Source organism: Hippocampus guttulatus, chromosome 11, assembly GCF_054856545.1.
Source record: "Hippocampus guttulatus isolate MCC_2025c chromosome 11, RoL_Hgut_1.0, whole genome shotgun sequence".
Lineage (NCBI taxonomy): Eukaryota > Metazoa > Chordata > Actinopteri > Syngnathiformes > Syngnathidae > Hippocampus > Hippocampus guttulatus.
In genome coordinates, this window is record NC_141271.1 from 20,104,485 (window position 1) to 20,121,454 (window position 16,970).

Genomic DNA, 16,970 nt, shown 5'->3' on the forward strand with positions numbered 1-16,970 from the left:
AAATAAACAAGCCAGTCACGGTTTAAGCGGATTTCTCCATCAGCGACTTGAGCGCCGGTTATGTTCTTGTCTCTCCTGTCGTGATCAATTAGCTGGTTTTGTTTGAAGTAGTTAAGGTTCGTCCGAGGCGGCGGCCTCGTGAGTAAACGAGGAGCGCTCGATTTCAATCAGGAAAAAGAAAGTCCCTCACGCAGCGGGAGACGGAAGCGGACATAAAATCGCTGAGCACGGTGAAATGAATTAGCCATTTTTATCGCAGATTGCTGCGGGATAAAATCAATCCATTCATTTTTCCTGTACTGGATGTGCGCTTTGCTGGCTGGGAGAAGGTATTCACGATGCGGGGGCATGGGCGGGGAGGAGGGTGGGGGGGGGGGGGTGATCCACTATACGCCGACGTCCTATAGCTCTGTAGTAATTGGATTGGCTGGAAGGATACGCGAGGACCTCTTTTTAGAAGGCGGGCCATTCATCAGCCTCGACTCGCCTTGACTCTAACAAGCAGCTGATGTGGAAATTGAATATGATGCGTCACAAGCGAGCAATCGCAACTAGCCGCCGCGCCCCCGCGGCATCAAATTAACATGGAGAGCAAAGCTAATCTAGGCCCGCGTGCCCTCCGGGGTCAAGTGTTTTGTCAACTTCGTGTCGACTGTCACTTGCACTCGCAGCAATTTGAGTTTTGTTAACACGAGGCACCGGACCTGAAGCGATTTATTTACCCGGGAATCATTCCTGTGTGTGCACGTCTGTGTGTGTGTGTGTTGTGTGACTGTGTATTGGGATCGAGCAATAGGGCGTACGGCCTTGTAGCTAAATGGCCTGATCGAGACCTCATTTATTTGTATTAAAATAGTCCATATCCCTCATGCTAATTTATTGTCACGGGCTAATAAATGCTATCGGAATGGCTGGAGGGGAGTGAACGAAGTGCCCTTCTGCAGGCGGAACTCGCTCGGCTCCTGTTCACCGATGCAGAAGTGAGTGGAAGCTATATTAAGCCGCGTCGAATTTGTTTGTTGCGTCGCCCATGAAAGCTCCTGTAAAATGAAAATAAATGTCTTGTAAATTTGACACATCGCAGAGAAGAGTGTTGCTAGCAACCCTGCTGAATTTTAAAAAAGGATTTTAAAAAGAATGCTGAAGTGCATCAAATGAAATGCTTGTGTCCACTGAATGCAATGAAACGACACCCTGCGGCTTAATTGTCAGTTGAGCACCGCCGCTGCTCCGGGCATTGGACGCTCCTTCGCCTGGCGTTTTCCTGAGGCACGTGCACACATCCCTAAACCACCTCACCATCATGCCGAGAATGTTTTCTTGAATCCGTCGGCCATGTCTGAGAAGGAAACGGCATTCTGTATTTCCTCGGCGTGTCTCTCTGTGTGATATTAAAATTGCTTTGATGAGCTGAAATCTTTGCGCGCGATAAATACGCAAAGAACGCGGACATCAGACCTTTATTTATTTTGTTACGTTCACAGGCAGCAAACTGTGGTGGGCAGATGACGAATCCGCACAGCTGGGAAGTGTCGACAAGAGGGATGGCCGCAACTTTGTCCATCTGAGAAACAAGACCGCCGGGGTCATTCACATGAAAGTGTATGACCGGGAGGGTCAGAAAGGTGCGTAAGGTCTTTGCTCACATTTCCACCGAGCGGCACGGTTCTTCTTTTTCGCAAAATTAATCGATTTGTCATGGACCACGTACAGAATACATTAAACTCAAAAGTAAAGATGTGCTGCAGCAGTGAACAGCTCAGTAATTTATTGCCATCCGCAGAGAGAGAAAAAAAAGATGAGTCAGAGTGAATCGTGTAAATGAATAGGTAAAGCTTTGTCACGCCATCTTAAGAGGACTGCTAGACGAACGCAAGATGACGATGACGAGGAAAATTCGGTGTTCTTTCTTCTGGCCTTGTTAAAAGATGAGCTTTGCGCTGTGGCCATTTCAATCCTGTTGTCACATGCCGAGGAAAACTCTGTGTTGCCGAGGCCACGCCCAGCGGTCAATCAAATACTGCGACGCCAAAAAGAAACGGATGCTCCTTTGTCTTATGCCCACATAGAACGAAATAGATCTGCTCCAGGCCCGCGCTGGCCCGAATATATCTCAGAGGGACGCCGCAGAGGCTTTTTCATCGTCATGACAATGTGGCGCTCTAAAAGGAGCCACACGAGTTCAACAGCCCTGGTCTGCACGCTTGGTGCCAAATCAATCTTTTGATTTTCCCCTCCCTCGCTGTTCCACCTTTTGCTCCCCGACGCGCATGCGCTCGGAGCCGATAACGGGGCACTCTAAAGCGGTCAACCCAGTCCCATGCCTCGGTTCACACCCTGGTGGGGAAAGTCAGACTTTAAAAAAAAAATCAAGACACTTTCGACATCCACTCAAACACAAAAGTTAGGGCACTCTCAGCTCTCGCGGGATGATTGGAATACCGGCGCCGCTCTTGGTGAATTTTCAGGAAGGAACCTTTGCCAAGTCAACAACGGAGGATGCTCGCAGCTCTGTTTTCCAACGTCCGAAAGCACCCGAAGCTGCTCCTGCACTGTCGGCTACAACCTCAGAAGCGATCGCCTGTCCTGCGAGGGTACGTTTTCTTGTGAAAATACGCGCTCTTGTCCTGTCTTGAAATTAGAACGTGCGGATGTTGACTCGGGAGGAATTTGTTCTGCGGCCGTGCCTCGTGACCGTTTGCTGTCGTTGACCTCTTTGTTGCCATTGTTGTTTTCTCCCCGCTCAAAGGTATGGACTCCTTTGTGATGTATTCCATCCATGAGGGTATACGAGGGATTTCTCTGGACCCCAATGACAATACGGAAGCCCTCATGCCTATCACGGGGACACTTTTTGCCGTAGCGGTGGACTTTCATGCAGGTGAGAGAGTTACCGATTGTACGTTTGTGTCGTTTTCTACCGTGGGGACCATTCTAAGGGGCGGAATTTGAAGGTTGCTGAGCTCCCGGCCGGCCAAGCGAGATTCAACCACTTTGTACATTTGAACGCAATTGCATTCTCGCATTTCTGACAGAGAAGCGGAACACTTTTCCATCGTGGGCATTCGATCGGCTCGCTTCTCCTATTCCAATTCAAACAAATCAGCGCGGTGTGACGTTTCCTAACGCGAAAAAGACGTCAGCGCCAAAAACGCGCAGCTTCAGTGACATATTTTAGGACTTGCAACCTCTCATACGTCCACAAAAGGTACCTAATGACCGAAGTGACAGGGCAGGGTGAGCCCCTTGGACCTCGGTGCCTGCGTTAGTCCAACAGAGAAGAACCTTTTGCCTCAAAGTCATTTCCACAGACGTAATTTCAATTACTGGAAGTGGAACTGAGTGGATTGCTTAATTGTTTGTGACTAATCGCCACCGCTTGCCATTAATCTGTGTTTGTCTGAGTCGCAACTTGAAGGAATATTTCAAGCGATGGATCTTGCCGTCAACTATTTTATACTCGAGAGAAAGTTGGATGATCCAAGTCGTCACATCTTTGTGAGTGACATGTTGTTGGGTTTTTTTTGGGGTTTTTCTAATCAATGCCGGTGGATCTCAAGTGAAAGGTCCCTTTTTTGCACCTCGTTTCAAATTCGATTTTCTTGCGACATTTTCCAATCTTTTCCATTTGAAATGGCGGGAGAATGGCCTTGTTGTGATAAAAGCCGCGCACGTCTTGCTTGCTTTTATTTCTTGCAATCTCGATCCGCCTTCAAACAAACAGGTCGAGGGAGGGCCGGTCTTGGCTCTATTTACATGGGGAGCTTTTGAAAAATGGTCCATGGGCCGGCGGGGTGCAGCTTTGATGGAGTAATCACATGACATTACAGGCGAGCCTGGCTAGGAATAACAGGCGGCCTCGGAAACAATTCCGTTCCGAAGCAATTCCCCAGATATTGCATCAAGGAACCGCCGCGTGCGCTGCGAGGCAAGAAGCAAATCTTGCATACTGTAATTTGTTACGTCCCGACTTCCCTCCCGACCGTCCGTATGATAAAAAAAACAAGAGATTTGTGGCAATATAGCCCCCGTTGCACTCCCTCGTGTATCGCGGAATGTAAATGGCGCATGCTGACTAAGGCGATGACATGAATTGAAAGCAGGAGGGGTTCACGTGAGGCGATTTTCTTCACGTTCCGACTTGATCTGCAACAATAAGACCGAAACTGGCTAATTTGGATAAAAAGGTGCTAGTTACCTCAAGAGAAAGGAAAAAAAAAATATTGCGATTGTTTGGGATCGATGTTTTGCAGCGCCGTCATCGAACGATCTCGATTGAATGACTCCCCCCCCCACCCGCGATGAATTTGCCTGTACTTTGAGAGCCACCGGATCAGAGCGCTATCAGCTGGGTGCACGCGAGCGTGTCATCCGGTCCGGACCCGCCTGCGAGCTCGTAACCGTGTTGTAATGGAAATCCAAATCCCCGCATCCTGGCCTCGCGCGCACAGTTGAACGGAGATGAGCCGAGCCAGCATATTTAGATGGGAAAGCGGCTTAAGACGTCCCTTAAACTCCTTCTCTTTCAGATGGCGTCACGGAGCTCTCAATATGAGCGACTCGGAGAAATAATGCGAAATCCTGACATGACCGCACGCTTTAAAAAAAAAAAAAAGAAATTGCGGAATAAATCTGCGCGACATTTGAGACGTAGTACAGCTTGTCAACTGGTTCTCCTTTTATCGCAAAAGTCAGATCGCGGCAACCAGACGGGACAAACAATTTGCCAATCGTCGCAGCGCCATCATCGCTACTTGTTTGGGACGCCGAGCACGGCGTTGTTCAAGTTGGAATACATTCTTCAGCATCAACACACCACCCAGGCATCATGTTCAATCACTAAATTAATACGGGGAGAAAAAAAATTATAATAAGCACTCATTTTTTGGGGTGCCAAGCAATTTATTTTGAACAAAACAGCCGTACTCAAATGTATCTTCTTGTCACTCGTTATTGTTCCAAAGACTTGAGGCGACGTAACGCTGCTCGACTCCTGCAAAAAGTAGAAAGTATTGCGACACTCCTCAAAGAGCGTCCAACAGCGTTGATACGTTTGTTGTGAAGCTATTTGGAAGAATTCAAATTGATTCATAAAGCAGAAAGAAAAATACAGATATGGCGCCAACCCAGATGGGTCCATTTTTGACAAAATATGAAATTAAGCAAATTCAGACAGCAGGACTTCCACCCGACAGTGGCGGAATAGACTGCGCAAGTACTTCCTGTGTCTTTGCTCCTACAATATGACTTCAATGACTAAAATGGTCAATTTCAGCAACACCGCGTATTGCATCGCACTGCCCCCCCCCCCCCCGACCCCCCGGCAACTTCTGTCAACTCGAAAGCGATGAGGATTGCACCATGTGTGCATTTCCACCGCCCCCCTTTATTGTCCCCTCACAAGATTTTGGTGAAATGGGCCACGCTGTCATAAAAAGTGTTTTCATGAGCCGCATTGTTTGAGGGCACAAATATGTCTGAGGCCATCTCATCATCCATCATCTGATCTTTTGCAGGAAACGACACCGTTTACTGGACGGACATGGGCCTCAACAGAATATCCCGGGCCAAACGCGATCAGACCTGGAGGGAGGACATCGTAACCTCCGGCATTAGCAGGGTGGAAGGCATCGCTGTCGACTGGATGGCTGGTTCGTGTTCGCCGTGTCTCGGCGAACGGCGCAAGACAGAAAAGTCCGAAGTGACGGTTTTCGTTGTCGTCCCACAGGGAACCTTTACTGGACGGACCACGGTTTCAATGTCATCGAAATATCTCGTTTGAACGGCGCGTACCGATCGGCGGTCATATCGGATGGGCTGGATCAGCCCCGAGGCATCGCCGTCCACCCTCAGAAGGGGTAGGCCATGTTTTGTCCACCCTATCTTTGCGAGATGCGATACGATCGCTGCTATTTTGGCTTTGGATTGTTGGAATGACAACCATGCCATTCCAAAGCCAAGTTGGAGAGGTGACCCATATTGTTATTTTATTGAAAATATTATTTCTCATAGGCAATACCCGAAACAAATATTTGATGAGAAAGTCTCTTGCGCAGTTTATGTTTATCTTAGCCGCAGTTTTTTTTTTTTTTTTTTTTTAAATGTCCTTGGATGCCAAAAGTTGGCACCAAGGCATTGACCTTGAAAAATGGCTACAGGCGATAGCAGCCCCCTTATCAGTTATTTTTTGTTGTCATGAACATATTTGTCCAAACAAACGTACCTGTCGTTGTGCCTAGCATTTAAAATGAACACAAAGCTGATGGAATAAGGGCGCTCTCGTCATTATTCCCATGACGCTATGGTGGGAAGTTTAGCCTGGGTTGTTAGAAGTTACGGAGAGTTGTCGTTTGATGGGGTGGGCATGCACTTTGTATTTGTGTGTGCGCGTGTTTTAAGAGTAATGTTGTAAAAACGAGTTTGAAATCATTTTTTTTGTGGCATCGTGTGGGGATATTCACAGTTGGGCAATTCCCCAAAATTGTGGGAGGTATCAGTTGTGGTTTTGACACTCTTTGGCATATTTCATACTCGCATAGGTCACTCGCATGAACACGTCCATACGGTTTTAGGATGTTGAATAACTTTCACAGCGACTGCAAGGCAAGCACTGCAACCCATTTGTCTTTGTTGCCGTGCGTGCCACCAGGTATCTCTTCTGGACCGAGTGGGGCCAGAACCCGTGCATCGGTCGCTCCCGCTTGGACGGTTCGGACCAAGTCACCTTAGTCAACTCGGGCATTATGTGGCCCAACGACATTTCCATCGACTATGAGGTAAAGTCCGTCGGTCCTCCGCATCGCCTCGGCCGAATACGGCGACGCCCTCGCTGCGCCGACCTCATCTTTGTCCTTCTGCGGCGCCGATACGTCTGCAGCCGTCGCGTCTCATATACATTTTAAAATTGCTTCCCAGGAAAATACATTATACTGGTGCGACGCCCGTACCGATAAGATCGAGAGGATCAACCTTGAGACAGGTGAGGGCCGGGAGATCATTTTGTCTTCGGCCAACGCGGACCTGTTCTCGGTGGCTGTGTTTGGGCCGTACATCTACTGGGCTGACAGGTACCGCGCGCCGCTTTTCCTACAAAGTCTGCAGCGCTGAGCTGATATTAACCCTCCGCTTGAAAGGTTTCTGTGGCAAGCCGGGGCGCTAAGGATGTCCCGATCAAGAGCGTGTTGCCTTTTAATAAAGGTTATCTCCAGATCATGAGCCTTGATACGTTTGTTTACATTGCGGCAGAAGATTGCGGTATCGATTCAGTATGACTGAATGTTATGTGTCTATGTTATCTGCAACACGGAGAAACAGACCCGAGTGTAAAACAGGCCGCCGCCGGCGTACGGCAGCGGCAAATAACGTTCTGTATCTCATCTTGCTCGCTGTGTGGCTTAGTGCAAATATAGTTTTTCGATTCAATATGGATCTTTGTTTTTGGGTGTGACTCAGAGCTAACGAATTAGGACGCCAAAGCGATGTGGCCGAACGTGCCTCGAGTGTACACTCGTATGACTTGTGGCTTACTGAGGAAACGTCTTTGTTAGAGTATTATACTGCCCCTGGTGGCCAAGGCACGCACACGCATAAGGAGCGGCACAATGTCCGGTGAACTGAAGCAAAAAAAAAAAAAAATGAATCCATGGCATTTCCATTCATTTCGGTTCATTTTTGATGGGCTGTTCAAAATTTGAATCCAAGCCAAACTAACGCTTTGGCCTCTCGTCCAAATTAGCCGCCCAACCCGACACGCTCCAGGACAGTTCAGTCCGGCCGTTTGTGCCGCGTCACTCGGTGTGCGGCGGGTTTTCAAACAATTTCCAAATAATCATAAATGTTATTTGAATTTAAGGGGAAAATTTTGCGGATCAAGTTGGCGAGTGAGCTTTTCAGTTTGTGGCTGGACCTTAAGTGATCCGCTGCCATAAATCGAACTGGAGAAGAGCAAATACAAGCAGTTGGGAAAATGGCAAAAAATAGATATATAATAAAATAAAATACTGTCAGGGGCAGTCTTGCACATCCGTTATATGCAAAACTGTGTGAAGACTATTTTTATTTATTTATTTTTGCTCTGGGGGGGGGATCCAGTTATGAACCCGTCGCGTTGGAGGCTTCCGCGCTTCTCTGTTCGGCGGCGCTCATTGTTTACCGGCTGCCATTCTCCTCTGGCTCAGTTGACATGAAAACCTCCATCCGTAGCGGAATCCTCAAAGGACGCCCATGTGTCATTATTTGGTGGTCCTTAAGGCCATCATTCGGAGGCTCGGCACAATTGATTTTTACCTTTACATGCCTGTTATTGTCTTGAATCCAGCCCGCTCACAAGGTTGGTCTGCGGCGACAGCCGAGTGCCTCTTGTGAAAAAAGGGGGATTTATTGTGCTCTTCTTCTCAACTATTCCTAATCTATGTTCAAATGGCTTGCTGGCTATATCGGCTTTTGCTTTGGGGCTGTGATCCTCCTCTCTCTGTAATATCCACATGATTCTGCGATGAAAAAAAAAAATCAATAAAAAAGCTGTGGAAAAATATCTTCTTCACAGAAAGTCAAATCACTTTTTCTCCCCCCCCCCCCTTCCAACCTGCTCCCCCGCCCCCGACTCTGCGCTCCAGGGCCTTCTCGAATGGTTCAATCCGACGAGGCTTGAAGACTGACAGCAGCGAGGCCGTGACAATGAGGAGCGGCCTCGGAGTCAATTTGAAGGGTGTGACAGTCTTCACTCGGAGCCGAGAGAAAGGTTGACAACTTCACTCCGCTCACGTATTGATTCTCCAAAATGACTGCCCGATAAGGCTTTTTCATTTGAAAAACAGTCTGGCGTGAAAAACGCGTGGCCGCAGAATGCGATTTCAACTTCTGCCTTCAATGGCGTATCGCGCAGGTTCGAACCCGTGCGCCAGGAACAACGGCGGTTGCCGACAGCTCTGCTTTCACGTGGGCGGCGGCCGGCGAACCTGCTCCTGCGCCCACGGACGCTTATCGGAGAACGGCTTTTCCTGCGAGCGCCACCAAGGTTATCTCCTCTATTCCGAGAGGACGACTCTGAAAAGCATCCACCTCTCGGATGAGAGCGACCTCAACTCGCCGGTCCGGCCTTTTGAAAACGCCGCTCTTTTCAAGAATGTCCTCGCCCTGGCGTTTGACTACAGTCAGCATACGCTTGGCACCAATCGCATCTTTTTCAGCGACGTGCACTTTGGGAACATCCAGATGATCAATGACGACTGGACAGGACGCGTGGTGATTGCGGAAAGTGAGTGTTCGCTCAGAGTCACTTTTGGTGTTATTTGTTGCTTTGCAACCTTGCCGAGGAGATCGCGTGTCGGACCGTTCGCGACGACGATTTGAAAATAATGTATCAAAACAGAAAATCAAGCGAGGAAATCACAAAATTAATTCTCTAGCCTCCCTACAGAATTTATTTGGGCATTTCCTTGAGTGTAGCTCCAACAGAACGATCAGATGTCAGTAAAATGTCGGTGACCGGACTGTTTGTTATTTATTCCTTTGTTGTGTACTGTATTCACAAACGAGGAAATCACAAAATAAATTCTGTAGGGGGGGCTATAGAATTTATTTTGTGATTTCCTCGCTTGATTTTCTGTTTTGATGCATTATTTTCAATTTTCGTAGTTTCATTGAAGGAATCGTTAATTAACGTTTTTCGGAGGCGGTCATGAACGCCTCTCGAGTTGAACGGAAGAAAAGAAGGTACGGAGAGACCGACAAAAACGTGGCTATTTGTTGAGACTGTGAAAAGCATTAGTAAAGTGTGCGTTTAAAAAAAAAAAAAACACCACGGCTCCCCCTTTTCGGAGCTGCAACAAAAACGTATTTAATAAAGCAGCGACATAATTCCCTGAACCAACAGCAGGACATAACGTTGTAAGCGTGTCTCCGGCAAGGAGCCATCTTGGGCTCGACATATTACCATAATGACCATACACAAGGCGCACCGGATTTTAAGGCGCGCTGTGAGATTCTAAGAAAACGGAAGGCTTTTCGGTGCGCCTTATAGTGCGAAAAATACGGTAATTGAAATGCGATCTAAAAAATAATAATAATTAATTCTGCTCTTCCCTCAAAACGGAAAGTCACGTAGGCTCGATCCTATCCGCTGCTCTCATCGAAGAAGGCCAACTTGTTAGCTCACTCTGACGGCGCCGCTTTCTTTCGCAAGTGTCAGTTTTGGGCCGAGTCAAGAGAGCAGCGAAAATCTCTTCTGCTCAGTCTGGATCCTCTGCAATTGGACGACGTTTCCCCCGGGAACAAAGCTCAGCACTGGCCAAATCTACCCGTGCAACGCTTCGCACACACACACACACGGCAGGAAGCCGGCAGAGCGTCGCTGATCCCCCTCCTTCGCACAACCTCAACTCAGCTGACGCGGCCTTATCAGCCCGTTGAATGGAGGCTTTCTCCTCCTTTTTGAAGCGTGCCACAACACGCCGTGATGAGACTTGATGATGTCACATGAGAAAGGGTTCTTCACATTTCAAAGCCAAGTCGTACGATCCGGGAATGAACGTTGCAGGCCTTTCTGACCGTTTGAATAGCTGCGATTTTTCTTCAAGGTATTTGGAACGGAATTGTGCCCGCATCTACATGACCGATGGCGATATCGGGAATTCAATTTTGCGCAGTCCAAACTGAAAGATAGATGTTTTGAAAAATTTAGGATACGTTGAATTGGAATTTGGGAGCGGTCCGAGTCAAATGAGTCCAACATGATCCCAAACGAAGGGGCGGGGGGCGGGGCCTCAATTCCAGCAAGCGCATCTGTGATGACAAACGCCATACACGTCATTTATTGCAATGATGCTGCACATACCGCATCTGAAATGCCAATTACAAATCGGAAAAATGTAGCCATGGCAATCCGGAATGTTCTTTTTCACGTTTGCCGCGTCGTCAGCCGTTATTTGTAAGCTTCTCTCGTGACCTAATCCTCCCGACACAAATTGACAACAAAGCTGTTGAAGCAATCACGCACCCAATGGCACATTTTGGTTTCTGTACGGCGGAGAAAATTCCAGAATCTTTTGATCTTATTTCATCAACGTTTGAGCTCGGTTAAGGTTGATCATTGAAGAGCAAGACACTTTTACTGGCGCCGTTTTGCCTTCGCTTCCGCCGCCGCCGGGCATCGTTTTTGAACGGCCAAGCGGCTTTTCTATTTTCAAAGCGGCATTTGCGCCCGCATCCCGCCATTAATGCCAGGCGCAGATGTTAATCATGCATATTTCCCTCATTAATCCCCCCGTCCTCCAATAATTAATCCTTCAACCCACCAACAATTTGCGGCAAACTCGGCCAGATGGCTTCTCTTGCAAACTATTAATTAGCAGCCAGCTGACTCAGTTTCGTGTCTTGGAGGTTTCGGGTTTGCGGGTCCCGCGCGGAGAACGTGGAAGCGCGTCCAAACTTTCTCGTGACTGCTGTGTTGCTCTGCAGTCAAACGCGTTTCCTCTGATGCCGCCCCGCCATGAGATGCCGTGCGAATCCAAGCGGTTACATTTAGTGGCTTTATTGTTGCTTGTCATCGCTAACGCTCGCGACCGCCGTCGACAGGATACGCGCATTAAAGTAGCTCATCCCTTGGCCTTTCTCGTGTTCCTCGCAATGAAAGCGATTCTGTTTTGTTTTTTTGTTTTTTATCGGAACAAACACGCTGGATGAAATAAGTGTGGATGCATGTTTGAGAGTTGTTCAAAAGCCATAACTGGGTACCTCCTCGTGGAGTTTGACAGCTAAAGTTTCGGAGCAATTATTGTGCTGCATTGGTTGAATGGGAAAGGTTTTCGCGCAGCCTGGTCGAAAATATGTCTGAACGCGAGAGTCCGTGGCGTTGCCAAAAAAAATCGTCCGTCCCGCATGCTGAGACTCGACTTGTAACTCTGCAGCGATCGCGAAGGAAAGTCATCCAAACTCCAATGGAGTCGGCCATCTGTTGCAAACAAAGTCAGTGTTTCCGACTCAAATCTCGTGGCCTAAAATTGAGATCGACCATACTGTCATTACCCAAAGCACAAGGGTGCCATTTTCACCCATCTGTCCGCATGAAAAGCAGCTTTCGAACACACTGACTACTTAATTGGAAGCTAAATGATTGAAGGATGCAAGCGAGATCGCCCTCCATCGCCCACTGAACCGTCTTGATGGCGCTCCTCTTGGACGGAGGTGATGGTGACCTTTCGGACAGGCTGTGCCTAATGCAAAAAAAAAAGTTTTAAAAAATCTGCCTCGTTCCTAATAGAGAGATGCATTTCAACATTTGTTGTTTGTCCACCCGGTATTCCATCTGAAGTGCTTGTTCGGATTAGGCTTGCGTGTGAGCTGGCGGGAGCAACGCTGTGACAACAAGGCGCTCTAAAGCGGCCATGCCGCCATTAAACCCCTCTTCACACGCTAGCTGTCAAATCAGACTTTATAAAAACATCCACCCTCTTCACCCTTCCGTTTCCCCTGCGTGCACTCAGACAACGAGGCACTCTAAAAGCCGCCACACCAGCAGCCTATCCAAAGACTACCTCGCTGCAAAATGCGATTACGCCAGATAGCCACTGATGTAAACCCGAGGTGCTGAAGGTGGGGGCGGGGCGACTCATTTCAGAGTTCGCGGTGCGACACATGGCGCTCATTTAGCCATGCCACAAAAATGTGGAAAATTTAAATGATGACGCAAAATCCTCACAGTTGACTACTTACATCCTTCCACGAATGTTTTCATCCATTTTCTTAAAACGCATACAATGTACTGTGTTTACAAACACATTTCAGAATTCACTTTTCAGGGTCTTGAAGGGAAATGTTGTTTTGTTGCTCCAGGCGTGGGCTCGGTAGAGGGCCTGGCGTACCACCGAGCCTGGGACATGCTGTACTGGAGCAGCTCCACCACCTCCACAATCACCAGACAAACCATCGAGCAAAGAGGAGTCGGTGTTCTTGGCCGGGAGGCCGTCGTTTCACTCCCTGAGGAAGACCACCCACACGCCTTGGCACTGGATGAGTGTCAAAAGTCAGTATCGCTGTTTTTAGCCAAATCTGCTCGAATCATTACACAGTGCTCAAGGTGGCCTGTCAGAGAAGTTCCAGGAGTGCTCTCGCAAAATTATTCTTGAAAATGTTTTCCGATATGGGCCAAGACAAGCATGTGTACAAATGTTGGCTGATAGTCATGGCGGCTTCACAGCGGCCTGAGCATCTGACAGTTCCTGGCCGAGAAGAACATCGCCATGCAGAATCTTTCCAGTAGTACATAAAGGGAAGGCGGGGAAAATGCACCGACGGTTGTCCCCGAACGGCAAAAATGGCAAATTGTAGTTTGAATTTAAAACACAAGGGTGCCTTGAGATATGACTTGAATTTGTGTTCTATAACCATGTTGGTGTCTTAAAACACTCATATCCCAAATCATCTCAAGACAAAATATCGACCAAATGTTGGCTCGTCTCTTGGAACTTTTCTGACATACTTGGTGCAGAGTATAATACAATTATATTTTTACTTTAAAAAAAGAATAATAATAACAACAACTATATATATTTATATCTCTTGTATTGCAGCAAAATATAAATCATCACAAACGGTTGCTATACAGACAGAAAAGTTATCTTGTCTGTGTGGAGGGGAGTCTTTGCTCCTATCACTCCATGCGAGTATCTGTTGGTCTTAAAAATAAGTTATGGGTTCTGCTGTAAGTTCAGGATTCTTTTTTTGGGGCGGGGGGGGGGGGGGTTGTTGTTTTTTTACAAGAGGCTGTGATGCACGACATGTTTATGTGAGTAAAGTAAAGCCTGTGATGCATATCGCTATTCTCCTTTTGAAAAGGAGTTCGACTTTATCTGTGATGAGCTCAGACGACATGCCGCGCAGTTAGAGGCGGGAAAATGTCTCCATCATTTTGACACCGTCTTTAAATTTGATTGTACAGAGCAGCAAAATGAAGTGTCGCTTTTAATGAGATTAGTTGTGCAGTTTGCGTTGTTTGGCCTTTGAATTGGAAGATGCAGCGAGGTGAAACACAAACCGAAACGCGCTTCGGCGCTGGTTGCGAACGTGCTGTGAAGGGGAGACGCTTGGTTGAACTTGTCCTCGCATGTTTTTAGCCTGATGTTTTGGAGCAACTGGAACGAGCAAAGAGCCAGCATCATGAGGGCCACCTTATCAGGCAAGAACATGAGGATTATCGTCAGCGCCGACATCCTGACACCCAACGGACTGACCATCGATCACAAAGCAGAGAAGCTCTACTTTTCCGACAGAAGCCTCGGCAAAATCGAGAGATGTGATTTCGATGGCTCCGGCAGATACGTGAGTTTGAACACGCGCGAGTCAATGATCTTGTGTGACGTTTCACAAACGAGCACTGGATTGATGGATTGATGGACGGGTGGATGCCCTTGCCATGTCGAAACTCGCCCGCTTGGTGCCACCCTCTGCACACCTGATTGTAAAACCCTCACCTGAGTGTGAAACCCTGTCTTGAAGCCTAATTGAAGTTTGAAGCCCTCACGCACATTCATAGCCCCACCCTGAAACCCTGACTGGAGTTTCAAGACTTCATTTTTGAAACCCTGTGCAGGCACCGGTTGGTTGCCCCGAGCACATGCCCGTTTATCCACAACCAGGGTGCTGTGCTGTGGATTGACACCCCCCCCCCCCCCCGCCCCCCGCGTGCCCCTGGCAAAATGGATTTGTGAGAAAGCAGCGGATTTGGCCGCCTCGCACATGCCACACATCATGTATGTGGCTGTTTTGCTTGATCTAACGTTGGATTTGTATGGCTTGTATACATAGTGTTTTGTTTTTTTTTTGACATTGGATCGTGCATGTGGCCCAGCACTTTGGCCCATCTCAATTAGCAATCCATATGTTGAGTGAGCCAGGTCGGCTGGAAAGCCTTCGCCTTTGGGTCCCGACCTGGAAGCTGCCGCAGCCTAATTCCCCTTAATGAAGGCTTGGCTCGCAGATCGCCTGGGGTGCATTCCAATTAAAATGTGTAAATTCAACCTGAAGTGGCCAACGCAATGCTCAAATGCAGCCGGAGACCAGCAAAGGCCTGAACGTATCGCCCACTTTTGCATCAACAGAGCTGGCATTGTAAAGGTTAAAGCTTGCTCCTGCTTCACTCTGAAAATTGACCAGTTATGGGAGATGTCCGAGCAGTATTTCAAAGACTACACTCCTGTAGAGATGCTAAATGGTAGCGGAAAGGACCACAAGCTGGTCAGGTTGACCCTCGTCGAGATATTCAACCTTCCGTTTCTGCTGAATGAAGCCCCAAAGCAGTCTTTTGCCTTTCCGATATAGGTCCAACGTGTCTTGACAGAGGATAAAGAAAATATGCTTGCCATTGGTTGATGTCAATTTAAATCGCAAATGCTGAAGGTTACATGAAATAATCAAGGCGAAACATCCGGTTTACGTCACGCACACGAGGCATACGCCGCTGTGTGCGATGCTTCCCAAATCTCAAATCATTTCCCGGCCGTATATTCCCCCATCTGGAGTGCGATGGTACCCTCTCCCGCCGCCACTGTCTCGCACTCGTTCCACGGCCAGTTGCTGCACGTGCATGGCCAGCTTCTTTAATCAACACCTGTCCTAATCGTCCCAGTATGGCGCAGGGCTAATGTGACGGCGCTTACAAGCCTGTTCCACTAATGGCGGCGACGACAGAGCTGCTGGAGGCTGTGATCCTCCCACATAAGCTTGGAGAGTCCCACAAGGAGGAAGCTGATGAATTCCTTCGTCCCTGCCAATGACAGTGCAATTTACCCACCCCCACCCCCCGCAACATCTGGGTACAGCGCTCGTGCGGGGTGGTGATGTGTTGATTAATGCAAGGAAACACGATGATCCGCATCCGTTCCTTGGCATGCGAGCGCAATTTTCCTGAAGGTTCCTCGGGCCAGATCACGAACAGATGTTTGTGATTTGCTTGTGGATGAAAGGGAAAATGCCGAGAACGGAACATGATTGTGCCGCGGGCCTTCCAATATCAACCTGATGATGGAATAGACTGTCGTGCCATTCTTGTTCCAGTCGCGAAATGCCTTTGTGAATTTCTCCACGTCCATCACGCTTGGCGCAACTCCAACTTCCAGGTCATTGTGAAGTCGAACCAAGGGAACTTCTACGGACTGGCCGTCTATGCAAATTTCATCTACTGGTCAGACTGGGCCCGGAGGTCAGTGCTGCGCTCCGACAAATATACTGGCGGTGACGTCAAGGTGCTGCGAGCAGACATACCGCATCAGCCCATGGGAATTATCGCCGTTGCCAGGGATACAAACAACTGTGAGTATTTACGCAGCGGACGAGTCCTGCGGGAATGTACGCGATCGCCGTACGCCGATCGACGCCTTTGGTTTAGCGGTCACCCGCAGCCTGCAGCCAACTCGAGACCAGCCCCTGTGTGCGGTGTAGCGTCCCATCCCCGCGTTCCTAAACATTGCACGGGAACGCGGCATATTCATTCATCAATGATCAGTATTAATCTGTTCCAAAAAGCGAATGAAACGGAATCGTACGAAACCCAAAGCATTACTTGCCACAGGAAATAATGTAAGTTCAATGAATCCGTTCCAGACACAAACAAAACGACATTTTGTGGAGAATAACTACAGATTGATAAACAGGTCAAGGTGTGAAGTAAATGTAAAGTAAAACATTGACTCCAGGAAATGAACGGCCGAATCACAGGTTTTGCTTTGGGGGAGTTTGGTTCAAAACTGGGACACAATTTTGTCAAAAAAACAAATTTCATGAAAATTCGATATGAAATTTGAGCTTTTACTACATCTCCTTGGGCGGCCCGGTAGTCCAGTGGTTAGCACGTCGACTTCACAGTGCAGAGGTACTGGGTTCAATTCCAGCTCCGGCCTCCCTGCGTGGGTTTTCTCCGGTACTCCGGTTTCCTCCCACATTCCAAAAACATGCATGGCAGGCTGATTGAACGCTCT

The 16,970-nt window shown here is 48.2% G+C and overlaps 1 protein-coding gene across 12 annotated transcripts in view; it reads left to right on the forward strand.

The window, feature by feature from the left end:
* Positions 1–16,970, forward strand: part of lrp1bb (low density lipoprotein receptor-related protein 1Bb) — a 181,760-nt gene that overhangs the window by 113,224 nt on the left and 51,566 nt on the right. For all 12 annotated transcript variants that reach the window (XR_015102280.1, XR_015102281.1, XM_086123849.1 and 9 more), the window contains 12 exons: positions 1,485–1,625; positions 2,469–2,594; positions 2,750–2,881; positions 5,517–5,651; positions 5,729–5,858; positions 6,650–6,776; positions 6,916–7,067; positions 8,616–8,740; positions 8,885–9,256; positions 12,832–13,021; positions 14,112–14,316; positions 16,113–16,305. Coding sequence is in view for 10 of the 12 variants with exons in the window: in XM_086123849.1 (XP_085979975.1) it covers positions 1,485–1,625; positions 2,469–2,594; positions 2,750–2,881; positions 5,517–5,651; positions 5,729–5,858; positions 6,650–6,776; positions 6,916–7,067; positions 8,616–8,740; positions 8,885–9,256; positions 12,832–13,021; positions 14,112–14,316; positions 16,113–16,305 (2,028 nt within the window). In the remaining 2 variants the exon portion in view is untranslated. The remainder of the gene's footprint in view (positions 1–1,484; positions 1,626–2,468; positions 2,595–2,749; positions 2,882–5,516; positions 5,652–5,728; positions 5,859–6,649; positions 6,777–6,915; positions 7,068–8,615; positions 8,741–8,884; positions 9,257–12,831; positions 13,022–14,111; positions 14,317–16,112; positions 16,306–16,970) is intronic.